Source organism: Urtica dioica, chromosome 9 (assembly GCF_054948205.1).
Source record: "Urtica dioica subsp. dioica isolate 48M chromosome 9, U.dioica_male_clone48M_v1_H2, whole genome shotgun sequence".
Taxonomy (NCBI): domain Eukaryota; kingdom Viridiplantae; phylum Streptophyta; class Magnoliopsida; order Rosales; family Urticaceae; genus Urtica; species Urtica dioica.
In genome coordinates, this window is record NC_142764.1 from 21495548 (window position 1) to 21508449 (window position 12902).

Here is a 12902-nt window from a genome sequence, read left to right on the forward strand (position 1 = left end):
GAGAAAAAGAAGGGGATATAAATAAAGTCAAATTTGTTTATCATTGGTAGAGAGAGATATATATATATATATATATATATATAGAGAGAGAGAGTCAAATATAATAATCAAATTTTGTTTCTCAAAAATTGCCACGCTATTAATGATTTTGAATAATCACTCTAGCAATATTTATCAAACATTGGCTATTTCTAAAATCATTGTTTCAATTTTCCTAGTTAGCTAGAGAAATCTATTGGTTTGTGTTTTTGTAATGTAAAGCTGTGATTAAAAAGTATTTGTGTTTTTGTAATGTAAAGCTGTACGAGAAAAAAAATGCCAGTTAAATCATGAATAAGATCAAAGAGAAAGCATTAGTTTCTACACTTATATGCTATAGAGGAAATTACTTGTGGTAGCACTGCTTTTAAACCAATCGCAAAAATAACATATTTTTTGAGTTTTTATCGTGAAAATAGTATTTTTCAAATCGTATAAATGGTTTTTTTTTTTATGTTCACATTATTTTTCAAGAATTTTAAATTGTTACAGGCTCTATCTTTGTTTCCTGTTTATAATTTTATTTATGATGAATATAATTGTTTGCAGTTTAAATAAATATTCCGTTTAAAAATATTATCACTCACTACTTTTAAAATATTACACTTTTAAAATTTTATTTCTGTATCTTGTAGGTTTCTTTATTTTGTTTTGGAATCTACATATATTGCCCCTATATTGTATTAGCCTTTTTATTATTATTTTTTTTTCGTCCATTCTATTTTTACTTGACCCTATTGATTCATAGAATATCCTCTGGCCTTAAATTCGAATTTTAGTCCAGCTAGCCGTGGGTGTCAAATAGATGGCTTTAAAAAAGCACATATGTTAATCTATTATTGATCAACATATATGTATAATTCTGGTTTTGTATTTGAATTTTGCTTTATAGAGGCTAATCAAACTTAGACATGTCACGTAAGTGAAAATGACAAGTTGAATATTTATAGCAAGCAAGACCAAACATTTAACATAATAAGCAAATACGGATATTTTGTGAGTGAGTGTGAATATACTATTCCTTTTCCAGTTACAATGTTCAGTTCATGAGTCTCTTTTTACGTATATTTTATTGTTTTAGTAGAAAGATGAGCTGGGAAAGCATATTTGAGACTTTGGTCGAACAAGATACCGTTTTCAAAATCCAAATCATTGAAGAATAAAACAAGAAAATGACAAAACAAAACTGTGTATTTATTTATTTATCCTTTTTATCTCTTAATGTTAGAGGGAACATAAATGTATACATTGGAAATGTAACAAACTGAAGGACATTGTAGCTCCATATTTACAAGTGAAACAACGCGCATATTTCCTTATCATCATCATTATTATTATTATTATTATTAATATTATAAATATTATTTTTCTAAGCTCTGAAAGTTTGGCACGTAACAAACAGACACTAGTACTAGTGTGCACGTAGTAAATTATTATCCTCATTAATATTTACTAACTCTTACTTTTCACTTTGTTCAGATTTTTTTCCCAGTCGTGAAAGTATAATTGCTAATAACTTTTCTCTTGTATGATGCCTGGATAGCAATGAACAGTTTTTAAATTATTTAGTTACTATTTTATTTTATTTTTTTATGAAAAAAAAAAGTTGGAGCCATCTGTAAAGAATGGGAGTAAGCCCGCAAATTCAACATTAGACATTCTTGATCCAAAGAACAATGGAGGCTTAGATTGAATTTTTTTTTTTTTTTTTTTTACCGATAACGCTAACGTCAAGAACATATAATAGCCCGAAATGTGCACAAGAGACAAAATAAGAATAGAACATAACTCAAACTCTTTCAAATAACCCTTAATGGATGGTTGAGAGATCCAACCAACCTCAGTCCATCGACAAGAGTGCAGACATGTCTTCGGTCTGTATAGACAATCGTCTAACATAGTTTTTTGAGCGGGAATGGAGACGGCTAACCCGTTTCCAAAACAAAACATAACACAAAATTAAAAACACAAATAAATAAATAAATAAATAAGCAAACAAGGTAAAGAAAATCCTAAATAAAACACTGAGGGTACCACCTATACGAAGGACCCAAAGCCACCTAATCTCGCCGGGGCTCTCCAAAAAACGCCTCCAACCCACGGCATAGAGAACTTCCGACAAGCACATTGACGGACTCGCTAGAGTCAGCAAAGAAGCTCGACGAACTCGCTAAAGTTGACAAACGTGTCGTGGAAGTCGGCAAGCGTGCCGAAGCAGGGGCTGACGCAGAGGCCCGGGAAAAGAGGCGGTAGACGAAGCACGTGGCGGATCTGGTGGTGGTGGAGCAGGCGAGTAATAAGGCGATGGCCAGCCGGAGAAACAGATCTGTCGAAGAGGACGCCAACAAAGAAAAGAGGTCGTCGGAATCATTGAGAACAAGACGCCCTCCTCCTCCCGGGCTGCAGCCAAGTCGCTGGGCAGCCCAGAGACGGCATGGAACCCATAGGGGCGGTGAAAGAGAGGAAGCGTTTAGGGTTTCTTAGTGTATTAACCATGCTCTCTGATGTATCTGGTTGTCATAAGACATTTTCTCTCTAGTTAATTAACAGAGCAAACTGAATCTATGGGTACATATGAAATTTTATTGAATCAATTATTTTTAATGAATAGATGCGATTGTAACTTAGAATACAGGATTTAAGGGAGTTTCTTCATATAGCATTTAACATTTGATTTTTTTAGACAATAATCATTTTTTTAATGTGTGTTCGCATGTATTTAAACTTGGGCAAGCTGGATTAATACGAGTCTGTTCCTTTTTATTAAGGGCTCTCTAGATATATATTAATATGAAAACTCAAATTTTTTCAATATAATCAACTTTTTGGTAAATATCCATGAGATTTTATTAACAAAGTCAAAAAAAGACATTTATAGTTGTAAATATTCATGAATAATTGTAAATAACCATCAGACTCGAATGGGATAAATAGAATCCTAAAAAAGTTCAAATGATGCCACATCACCATAATGACTATTTACTTAAAATTTACAAAATATTGACTATTTAACAAATCTCTAAATTTTGGTGGCCTAATTACTCAATTAATTATTTTATTAATCCAAACCCCATTTTTATTGTGAAATCACTAAACGTGCAATGAAATGGTTGTTCAACTATAGATGTAATTTCTTGTTGAATGGAAGGTAAATAAAGTAAGCAATCATCAAAGTAGTAAATTAATAAAGGTCGACATAGAGAAATGGTAACTCAACTCAATGACAAAACACTTAATATGGAGGACGATGTTAGGCCGGTGGTGTAAAGCAATTCATTATAATAATTAGAAGTACAAGAACTGGGGTTTGCAAACTCTTTCTCAAGCTGTTGTCACCTCTAATCTCTTGAACTACAATCTAAGCTCCCTTTGGATCAGATTTCCCTCTCTCTTCACCTCGACCCTCTCTCGAAGATCGTCTCAGCAAAATAAATGCAAATGCTTGTTTCTAACAAGCCTCTGATTGAACAAGCTGTCGATTGAAATCTCAAACAAAAAGAGACAAGTAATAGATAAGTCGATCGCGTGCGACTAAAATATTGATTGACCTAACAAAAATCTTAGGCTAGTTTGATTAAAGCCAATAATAGAACATTCTGCGAATCAGTAGATTGAGAAATCAAACTCGACCGTGTCTCCAAATATCTCGGAACTAAAAAAATTATCCTTTAAGTTTGATTCGCACGGGAAAGAACATGTTGACCCAGTGACCCGATTGTCTTGAATACTTAGTCTTAAACAACTTAAATGTTTTTCCAAATTTAAGAAAACCATGCCACATAAAACTTAATTGGTTGTAGATGGTCCTAAGATCTAAATTTTGGTTAGAGAATGTTGAAGATCCAATGGAAAAAAATAGAGTCGCTTAATACCAACGCTGTTACGAGAAATGAAAAAGAAAAGAAAAATAACTAATCCAAAATTTTCATATAAAAACTCCTAAATTTATCGCTTTCTCTTTCACAAAAACTAGTAAAATCATAGAATGTCAATATCATGTCTATGATATCCTCATAGTTTGTCTTTAGTAGCGTCAACCACACGAACGTTGCACTAGCTTTGCTCCAAAAATGGTGTTTGGACGTGTAATTTTAACTTTGTTTGAAATATCAATAATATAATATGTGTGCTTTTATGTTTATTATTGACTTGATTTATAAATTTGAAGTATTAAATTATTCAATTAAAATATATTTATTCATTTATGAAAACACAATTAAAATTGGTTTTCAAAATTATTCAACACCCAAAACATCATTACAAAAATCATGTCACACGCCATCAATAGAACAAGGTAAAGTGAACTTAATTTATTGTCCCTACCCCCAAGTCTCGACCCGATCAGAATTTGACTAATTAACAAGGTCAAGCCCAAACCGACCAGCAGTGTGGCGGAAGAGTCCTCTCAATCCCATAGTCTATCGAGCAAGAGAGAGACCTTCCCGACTTAAGGGGCCGGCCGAAGATAAGAATAAAATCACATTAAATTAGTTAAGGAAGCTCTTGAGCAAGAAAGGCTAAAGACACAAAAGTTTGGCAAAGCCCGAGAAGCTTAGAAAATAGCATAGATCGAGTAGCAAACTTTTAAATGATTTAAACAATAGTATGTTCCTAAATATTTAGAAATCAATGAAATTGAGATTGCTCTTTGATTTTCATTAATTTTACTATATTAGTTGGAGATGTATATTAAAAAACTGCGATGTAATTTACTTCACCTCAAATCGAATTATAGGTAATAACTGAATGTAGAGCCGAATACAAACAGATTATGCGAAACTATAGAAAATATTGCATGAATTGCCCTTATTTATTATGATGATAAGCTTTTATGCCCCTTTCATGTTTTTCTCTTAACAATACCTCATATTTATAGATGATTTAATACAAAAATTATCATTGATTTAAAAACAAGCATAAAATAAGGTATAAAAATCTATTGCTCAAAAGTAAATCTCAAATACATTGTTTCCCAAAAACCAGAATTACCGGCTAAAGGATAACAAAATAAGGCACCCGAGTCCGGTAACTATATGTTATGTCTGTTTCTTTAAATTTGCGTGAATTACTTCAGGGTTCTATATTGACTTTTTTTTTTTCTTTCAAAATCTTAATAATATATTCTACTGTTTTTGGACATAGATATTATTGGTATATATAACATCCCACATGAGCCTTTAGTATACTTTCAGTCGTAACAATCATATCTCTGTATTATAGCCACAAGTAATGTTATTTGGACATTGTATGCTCATTTCCAGCTTATGCTTTAAATGATTCATACAATGAATAAGCTAAATTCTAATTATTGAGCTTTTTTTTATTTTTTATTTTTTATTTTTTATTTTTATGCAAATCCAGTCTTCTGCTTTTACCCGTGAGTTGAATTTTACACGGAATCAACCAACGGCCTATCATAATAAGCTAGAACCTAAAAAAAGGAAAAGAATAAGAAAGGAAGAGAGACTTGTAATTCGTACACAATTGTCAAAAGTATAAATAGCTTAGGCATTTTTGATGTTAGTCTTATAAGAATAATTATTACCTTCGACGTCAATAAATGTACGTAGGCAATATATATTTAATATATGCACATACGCATTGAACTCCAACTTATAATTGATTACGAGGATAAATATGTTAAACGTACATTAGTTATCTCCAGCTATTCTATCTTGACTACGAAGTCAACGAAGTCTTAGCTTTAATCTACTTTTTTATTGGGTGTCACTAGCACTACTATGTTAAATTTACACAGAGACAATCAAATATTGGGAGTGACAATGACGGCTTGCATAAATAGTTATTTAATTATTGTATAAAAACAGACATTATTATAATGAGAAAATAGATTTTTCGGTTTCCTAAAAAAAATAATTAAATAAATTTTAGGCATTAGGCAGGCCGGCGGAGAAGATAACCCTCTGATTTTTAAATTAATTTGTTTATTTGATTTTATTTGTGAGACCATGCAAATCTGTCCGATTTTTCAACTCTCGTGGTGCATAAGGGAGGGTATAGTTCTGCTGACAATGAAATATAATGATATGATATAATTAGAAGAAGGAAAAAAAACATAGTTGAATTTTAATCAATGGATCAATCATTTTAAAGGGAGTGAGTAATATATATTTATAGAAAAAGCCGTGATGGGTCTACCGGCCATGATTATATATGTATAATTAAAATAAAATAAAAATCATCTATGTTCACTTTGAACATTATGGAAAATCATACTCTCTTTTTACATGTTATTGCTTTTGCACATAAATTTACATTTTCATTTTGCTTACTTACTTTATAAGCGAAAAAAGGTTGAGAGAGAGAGAGAGAGAGAGAGAGAGAGAGAGAGAGAGAGAGAGAGCAAAGGGTGACTAAACAAAAAGGTTGTAGCTAGCAGGGAAGAAAAATAAAATGAAAAAACTTTGTTAAAGGGAAGGGAAAGCAGATTTACACCAATAAAGAAAGGAATATATTTTTCTGTTTTATATATGTATTTTCTTTTCCCGGGGTTTCAGAAAGAAAACAGAGGAAAAGACAGAAAGTGCTACGTCAGATTTAGCCGTAGGGTTTGTGAGTGTTGTTTTTTGGACTGCCTGGACATACTACAGAGAGGTATGAAATCATTCTCATCCACATCTCTCTCTCTCTCTCTCTCTCTCTCTCTCTCTCTCTCTTACAAAATTAAAATAAAAACCGGGTCTTTGTTTTTTTGTTCATATTTTGTGTGCAGATATTGGGTTTTTTTTTTCTTTCTTTTTTTATCTCCTCTTGGTATCGTCAAACAGCATATAGGGTTCTTTCTTTTGTTCAGCCTTGAAGAAGAAAAGCGGCTACAGAAGATCTGGTTCTTTCTTGTCTCAGCCACTTAAAGCTCTCTCTCTCTCTCTCTCTCTCTCATCACAGTCTGTGCTGTATCTTTTAGAGCTTTCAAAAACGAAAAATTGTCTGTTGGGCTAGAGCCAAACGAAGAAGAAGCCACCACAGGTGTGTCCATGTGTGTGTGAGTGTGTATAGTGGAGAAAATTAGTTTATTCATTTCATGGCTTGTTTATTAAACTTCATCATAGACTACCAGAACTAGTAGTACTCTCTGCTCTCTTGTGACACACCAAGTTTTGAATTCCTCTCTTCTATTTGTTTGCTTATTGATTCCTCTCTCTCTCTCTCGCTCTCTCTCTCTCTCTTTCACAAGGTTTTTACTATTTGTTTTTAATATCTTTTCTATACAGCACAAAAACACACACACACACATCTTGGCTCTTAAGTTTTGTCTCAATTAGATCCCACCAAAAACACTCTTCAGATTCAGTCAACAAAAAAAAAAAAAAAAAAACCAAGATCTATGTCCATCCCCATATCCATCAAAAACCTATACCTACCATCATTTAAAAAATAAATTGCATGAATATTATATAATTATATCCTCATCACCACCACAGTCATCATCAGAGAAAAAAATTAAAAAAAGAGATGATGTTGTTCAACCAGCAACAACAGCAAGCCGACGAGAGCATGTCTAATCTGACCACCGCCTCCGGCGAAGCCAGCGGCTCTTCCGGCGGCAACAAACCCCCGGAGTTTCCCTATTTCACTTCTCCCTCCTCTCTCCAACAACAGCCTCAAATCCCTCAGCAGCCACCAAATAAGAAAAAGAGAAACCTCCCCGGAAACCCAGGTAATAATAATAATACATATATATATATATATATATATATATAATATATTAACTAGATTTAAGTATGGGATGGTGAGCAGATCCGGAGGCGGAGGTGGTGGCTTTGTCGCCGAAGACGCTGATGGCGACGAACCGGTTCGTGTGCGAGGTTTGCAAAAAAGGGTTCCAGAGGGACCAGAACCTGCAGCTCCACCGGCGCGGCCACAACCTGCCGTGGAAGCTGAAGCAGCGTCCCGGCGGGAAAGACGCGCCGCCGCCGAGGAAGAAGGTGTACGTGTGCCCGGAGGCCGGGTGCGTCCACCACGACCCCGCCCGCGCCCTGGGAGACCTCACCGGAATCAAAAAGCACTTCTCCAGAAAACACGGCGACAAGCGGTGGAAGTGCGACAAGTGCTCCAAGCGCTACGCCGTCCACTCCGACTTCAAGGCCCACTCCAAGACCTGCGGCACCCGCGAGTACCGCTGCGACTGCGGCACCATCTTCTCCAGGTATCATCATCATCCTCGTCAATTTCACACACTCATCCATCAATCTACTAATTAATTGTTGATTAATTGAATTAACATTATATCTATTTCTTCGCCAGGAGAGACAGTTTCATAACGCACAGAGCCTTCTGCGACGCCTTGGCGGAGGAGAGCGCCAGAGCGGTCATCACCACGGCCACGAATCCGGTGGCTCCGATGCCGGTTCAGTCGGCGATGATTCAGCGCCACCATTTCAACCAGTTTCTGAATAATAATAATAATAATAATATGCAAATGCTTGTTGATCATCATCATCATCACCGTGCCAATACAGCACACAATTCGGTCTTGTTGATGAAGAGAGAGGAGCAGCAACAGCAAAATGGATTCGGTTCTTCTTCCTCTTCGAATTCGCCGCTGTTGATGCCGCCGTGGCTCGCCGGACCGAATCAAGCTCCGTCGCATTTCGATCACCACCACCAAATCAGCAACAGCGGCAACAATCAGCACATCTTTTCGGGCCTCCAAGATTTCTCTACCGACGAGCGTGATTTCTCGCCAAACCCTAACCCTAACCCTAATGCCGGCTCCGCCGCGGGTGCTCGGCTTCCGCCGTTTCAGCCGCCGGTCATGTCGGCTCACATGTCGGCCACGGCGTTGCTCCAGAAGGCGGCTCAGATCGGCGCCACGATGAGCTCCGACGAGCCGTCCTCGATTTCATCTCCGGCGCCGAGAGGGGACGGGATTAATGACCGCGTCGGGTTCTCGGCGAAAACTCACCGGGAAATCAGCGCCGGTGTTAGCACGGGGAACAATAGTGGCGGCGATCATAATCATCATCAGGCTGGTTTGACTAGGGATTTCCTAGGGCTGAGAGCGCTTTCGCACAGCGATATTCTCAGCCTCGCTGGTCTTGGAAACACCATCAATATCTCTCATCATGAGCATCAAAACAATCAGCAGACTCTTCACAAGCCTTGGTAAGGTTTCATGTATGGCCTGTTTTCGTTACATATGCAATATACAGTTTATGGACCATATAATGTTTAAAAGTTTAAATATCCATTTCTTTCTCTCTTAGCTCTGGTCATTTATATGATTATATCAAACGAATACAGTTTTGATTTTTAATTTAAATATATTTAATATCATTTTTATCTTTTGTCATCTTCGTTGTTTGCTGATTATGTTCCCGAAGAGAGGATTAGCAATAGCATTGTCACTCTCTGCAACATCCCACATTCCAAAGCCTCTTTTGTAATTTTTTTTCTTTCGTCTGATATTATCCGTTTGCAAGGTATTTCTCAACTAATTGGAGAAGAAATTTTAAGATATTAGATTTAAGACTAAGATCTAAGACTGTTTAAGCTAATCATTTCAATTTAAATATTTATTTGGGTTTGGAGTGATACGAAAAATGATAACAAAATAAAATATTAACTGTTTAATATGAGGGTACACTAAAAAAATAAAAATAATTATCTAAATGCCTATCTTTTTTTAGAGTCTCCCCTTTAGCCTCGTTATTTTATATATTTATTTTATTGGAGTTTCACTTCAGCATGCAATTCCCGTGATTAGAGCTCTCACGGTGTTAATCCTGTTTTTTTAATCAATGATTGTTCTATCTTAATTATCAGGCTCGTCATTTCTGACTAAATAGGGGTTTCACTCGAATTATTCAGCTCATATAACACGAAATAAACAAAAATGTTATTAGTATTTAATATCTTTTTTCTTTTTATGTCTAGTATATACTATTCAGCTCGAACTTAGATAATTTAGAGGTTAAAATTTCTATCGCGATTCGATCATTGTTGATTAAACCTAGAATATTAAACGTACGTACAAAATACTGATTAGAAATTAAGAATATGTATATTCAAATGCAAGTCAAATGCCAAGTTCGGTAATTTACAATGCATGACGATGACGTCGTAGTTCTTGTTATATGTAAATATATTTGGTAGAAAGCAATATTTTATAAAACATTTAATTTCGTTTTGATCGTTAAGTTCTAAAAAGAACATAGGTAATGTCAATTTGACCATTCTGCCGTAACCATTTCACTACTTTTGATACAAAAATACTTCCAAGTCACGAAGAACAAAAGCGAGAAACTAGCTAATCTGAAATGACCGGAACTTTTATTTTCTTTTTTTGGGATGAAAATTATTACCTTATAAATGGTTGACTTCGCTACTTCCCTTTAATTGCTTATATGAAAAAGTTGGAGGTTATTTATTCTCTTTATGTGAAACAAAATGCATATACCAGCTCATTGGACTCTCTGTTGTCCAAATCCGACAGGTGATTTTTTGAGGGAAAAAAAAGGACAACAAAAAAAGGCGAAGATAAATTGTTTGACGCATGTTATTTGATTGACAAAACATTTAAAGTTTTCATGCAAGCAATTAGAATCTCTATAAATACTCTAGTATATGCTTGTTAATATAATATATGTACTGGATTTAATTATAATATTTTTAGACAGAAGGATATACGGTGAATTTGTATATATATAATTATATATACAAAGACAAAAGGCATTGGATTCTCTAAGAAAGATTCTTATATATGGTGAGGATGTTTTATTTATAGATATCAGTGTTTATTTGAAGAAAAATAATAATTATAAAGAGATGCCCGTTGACACCTAATATGGGTGAAAGTGGGGATTCAATCCCTAGGTATAAGTTTTGCTACAAACTTGTGAGTATTATACTATTATTTATGCGTTAATTATTTATCATCAACGCCTCTCTTTATAATGACACTATATTTTAGTTCAACCATTAGGTAAAAAAAATATTGGTTTATTACATAGTTCAGAACCCAGAAAATCGAACCAGCATAGCTTATTTTTTTTTAGCTTATTAGATATATATCTGGCCAGTATTTTCTAAATGTTCATTGAAGTAAGTGACAAAATAAACTATCACATGAATGACATGATGAATCAAACATGTAAAAATATCAGAAGGTATATTTTTCTTTCCAACATTTAGAAAGAAAAAATGTTAAATTATTTATATGGACGAGAATGTGTGTTGTTTCCAAAACATCATTGAAGTAATTGACAAAATAAACTATCACATGGTGAACAGTTGGAAATTGAAAAAAAAAAAGAAAAAAAAAGAAGGAAATTGACAAAAACAAAGGGAAATTGACAGAATGAGTCGTACTACTTCGTATATTTGTCTTATATAATTGATTGAGAGTTATACATGTTAATCTATGTGCGTGCATTAATCGGATCGACATAATGAGTACAATCAAATAAGGCATCATTAGCTTATCATGCAAATACAAAAAAGTGGATCAGATCCGGGGGGAGAGAGAGAAAGAAAGACATCAAATAAATTAATACCAAAGCTAAATTAAAGAAGATCAGTCTGTGTATATGCGTATATATGCATGTGTGTGGGTAGATCGTGTTCAATGCATAATTAAATCTCCAAGATTCCTAAGCCTTAGGTCTGTAAATATAAATTATATAATATTATTTCCTTTTAGGTAATTTCTCAGTAAGTGGTCATTGCACTTGTCCTTTCATTGGTTTCAGAAAGTAATTAGTATAATAAAAATATATACATACGATGTGCACATAAGAGATTCTTTTGATCTCCCCACTTTTCTAATCTTATATTTTATTAATATTTTTGTAGAGGGAGAAGGAAAAAATGCCTTATAATATATGACACACACACACCAATATTATTTTCTAATATTGAATAATTGCATGATAGACATGGGTTGATAGAGCATGTTTGTCATTTCCTTTTAAAAAAATGAAAGTGAACAGTAATAAAAATAGAAAACTCTTTCTTTTCCTTTTCCTGCAGATTTCAGATCATCAGAAATGTAGGGATGTTTGCCATTTCCAACTCTCTTTATTTATTAACATATATATATATATATCTGTGAGTGTGGGTAAAAGTGTATGAGACAAACATACTGTTCACAAAAATTGAGAGAGAGAGAGAGAGAGAGCAGTTCCCAAATTGATGCTCTTTTGTCTTGTGGATTTATTTAGCTACCAAAGGAGAACAGGAAAAGACAGTACTATACAAAAGAATAATATAAAATAATAATTCGAGATTCATAGAGATTAGTTTATCATCATGGTGGTGTATGTATGGACTAAAAAGCTGATAGTGATGAAGAAACAAAAGCTGAGGTTTTGCTTCAAGCCCAAGAAGACTAGTTTGAAAGAGTGATGAAACGAATGGTTATATTTTTGTGTGTGTGTGTATTTTGAGGCTGTTTTGGCGTGGCCTAACACATCCAGTTGACTTGTCATTGTAAAAGATTATGTAGCTTATTATTATTATTATTATTATTATAGCTTTGTGGTAATAATAATGCCGCCTTTTTAATTTGACCCGTATGTGTATCATTCACACAGCTTTCCAAAAACATACAAATAAAAAAATCGTTTAAAGGCCTAGCTGTTAGTTCTATTTCTCTCTTTAATTTGCTTTTTCCAAAAAAAATAAAGTGTTTCTCATTTTTCTCTGTTAAAATCACACGTACATGTGGCCCAATATGTGATGATAACCTACAGGGTTATTGTTAGGTCCTCATTAGGAGTCACCTTCGAGAAAGTAAAAGCTGTTACTCGTGAAAATATCATTTTCTTTTGCGTTATAGAATTGGGATTAGTGCGAGCGACCTTGTGAGCTGTCTTGATAATGCCATTTGTTTTAGTTACTGT

At 34.3% G+C, this 12902-nt stretch overlaps 1 protein-coding gene across 1 annotated transcript; it reads left to right on the top strand.

Annotated features, from left to right (window-relative positions):
- Positions 1-6511: 6511 nt before the first annotated feature.
- Positions 6512-9352, top strand: IDD11 (indeterminate(ID)-domain 11). The gene is made up of 4 exons (XM_089626599.1): positions 6512-6654; positions 7531-7717; positions 7798-8206; positions 8305-9352. Exons 2-4 carry the CDS (start codon positions 7555-7557, stop codon positions 9167-9169), a joined length of 1437 nt encoding a protein of 478 aa, XP_089482725.1. The 5' UTR covers positions 6512-6654; positions 7531-7554; the 3' UTR covers positions 9170-9352.
- Positions 9353-12902: the final 3550 nt, after the last annotated feature.

Coding starts and splice junctions, on each gene's coding strand:
- IDD11 (XM_089626599.1), top strand. CDS start 7,555: ATGTCTAATCTGACCACCGCCTCCGGCGAAGCCAGCGGCTCTTCCGGC. Junction 7,718..7,797: donor AAACCTCCCCGGAAACCCAG/GTAATAATAATA, acceptor GATGGTGAGCAG/ATCCGGAGGCGGAGGTGGTG. Junction 8,207..8,304: donor TGCGGCACCATCTTCTCCAG/GTATCATCATCA, acceptor TTTCTTCGCCAG/GAGAGACAGTTTCATAACGC.